The 1,124-nt window shown below is 48.8% G+C and overlaps 1 protein-coding gene across 1 annotated transcript; it reads right to left on the bottom strand.

Moving 5' to 3' along the window:
• On the bottom strand, positions 1-774 carry LOC128196642 (30S ribosomal protein S5, chloroplastic-like). The gene has a single exon (XM_052878134.1). The coding sequence runs from the start codon at positions 772-774 to the stop codon at positions 1-3; it is 774 nt and encodes a 257-aa protein (XP_052734094.1).
• Positions 775-1,124: the final 350 nt, after the last annotated feature.

Here is a 1,124-nt window from a genome sequence, read left to right as displayed (position 1 = left end):
TTAAATATACTTGTGGGGAAAAGAACTATAACATTCTAAGCAAAAACTGAATGTGTACCTGTGGGGAAAAGTGGAGTACTTAGTCATTGGCACCTTCACGATGTTCCTCCCGGCATTGGATGCAGACTTTTGAATGGCGGCGACGACTTCCTTGGTCTTGCCAACTCCGATGCAATCTTGGCCATTTTTGTTGCCGACAATGAAGACAGCTCTGAAGCGCAACTGCTTCCCTCCCTTAACAACTTTCGTCACCCTTCTCACCTGGACCACCCTATCTTTGAACCCGTCGCGGACCTTCTCCTTCTTCGAGTTGGACCCGAACCCCGTGTCCCGCTTCACCAGGGCGTCCATTTCGAAGACGTCATTCCCGAGCACGGAAACGCCGTTGAAGGTAGGGCCGTAGAGCTCCTCGTATGTTGCGGCGATCTTGTCCTCCGTCTTGAGGGGGCCATCGTCGAAGGAGGGAGGGGCGACAAATCCCTCCGCAGGCTCCAGGGGGTTGAAGTCAATGTCTTCCAATGGGTTGACGTTGTCGGAGGTGTCGATGTCATCAGAGGGTTTGCATTTGGCGTAGAGGAGGAAGGGGTGGTGTTGGGGTTTGGCGAAGAGGAGGGAGACGGTGTGCGGCGGCGAGGGGAGGAGAGAGAAGTGGGAAGAAGCGGGAATTGCGAAAAAATGGCCACCGTTGAGATTAGGGTCCAGAGGTTTTGGGAGGGAGAAGATTTCACAATACTGAATTTGGGAGAATGGGATAGCGAAATCCCAAATTCTCATTTCACTCAATTGAACCTTTTGTCGAAGGGCGTATTCCTTCGGTACTGTCACTGCCTTATCGAAGGATAAAAGACCGTCGGTATTAATCCTTCGGTAATAATCATATTTCTTGTAGTGGTAGTAGAAATGGTGAGAGTTTGTGAGAGAGTGTAAGACCACATCTTCTCTAGTGCAAGTCCGTGAGTAAAACAAGGGAGCATGAAGCTTAGAGACTAACCATTGGAAAGGAAAGCATTTGGGGGTGGCTAGGATATATCATGCGTATTGGGTTTGGATGATTTTCTTTCGCTTATTCTCGTTTGCAAATGCCATTGAATAACAAACTCAAAGTTGTGAGAATACGTCTTACA

This window comes from Vigna angularis, chromosome 5 (genome assembly GCF_016808095.1).
Source record: "Vigna angularis cultivar LongXiaoDou No.4 chromosome 5, ASM1680809v1, whole genome shotgun sequence".
NCBI lineage: Eukaryota > Viridiplantae > Streptophyta > Magnoliopsida > Fabales > Fabaceae > Vigna > Vigna angularis.
The sequence above is the reverse complement of the archived record's forward strand: the minus strand, read 5'-3'. Positions and strand labels throughout refer to the sequence as shown.

Bases quoted from the DNA above. Each gene is read 5' to 3' on its own strand.
- LOC128196642 (XM_052878134.1), bottom strand. From the start codon at position 774: ATGAGAATTTGGGATTTCGCTATCCCATTCTCCCAAATTCAGTATTGT.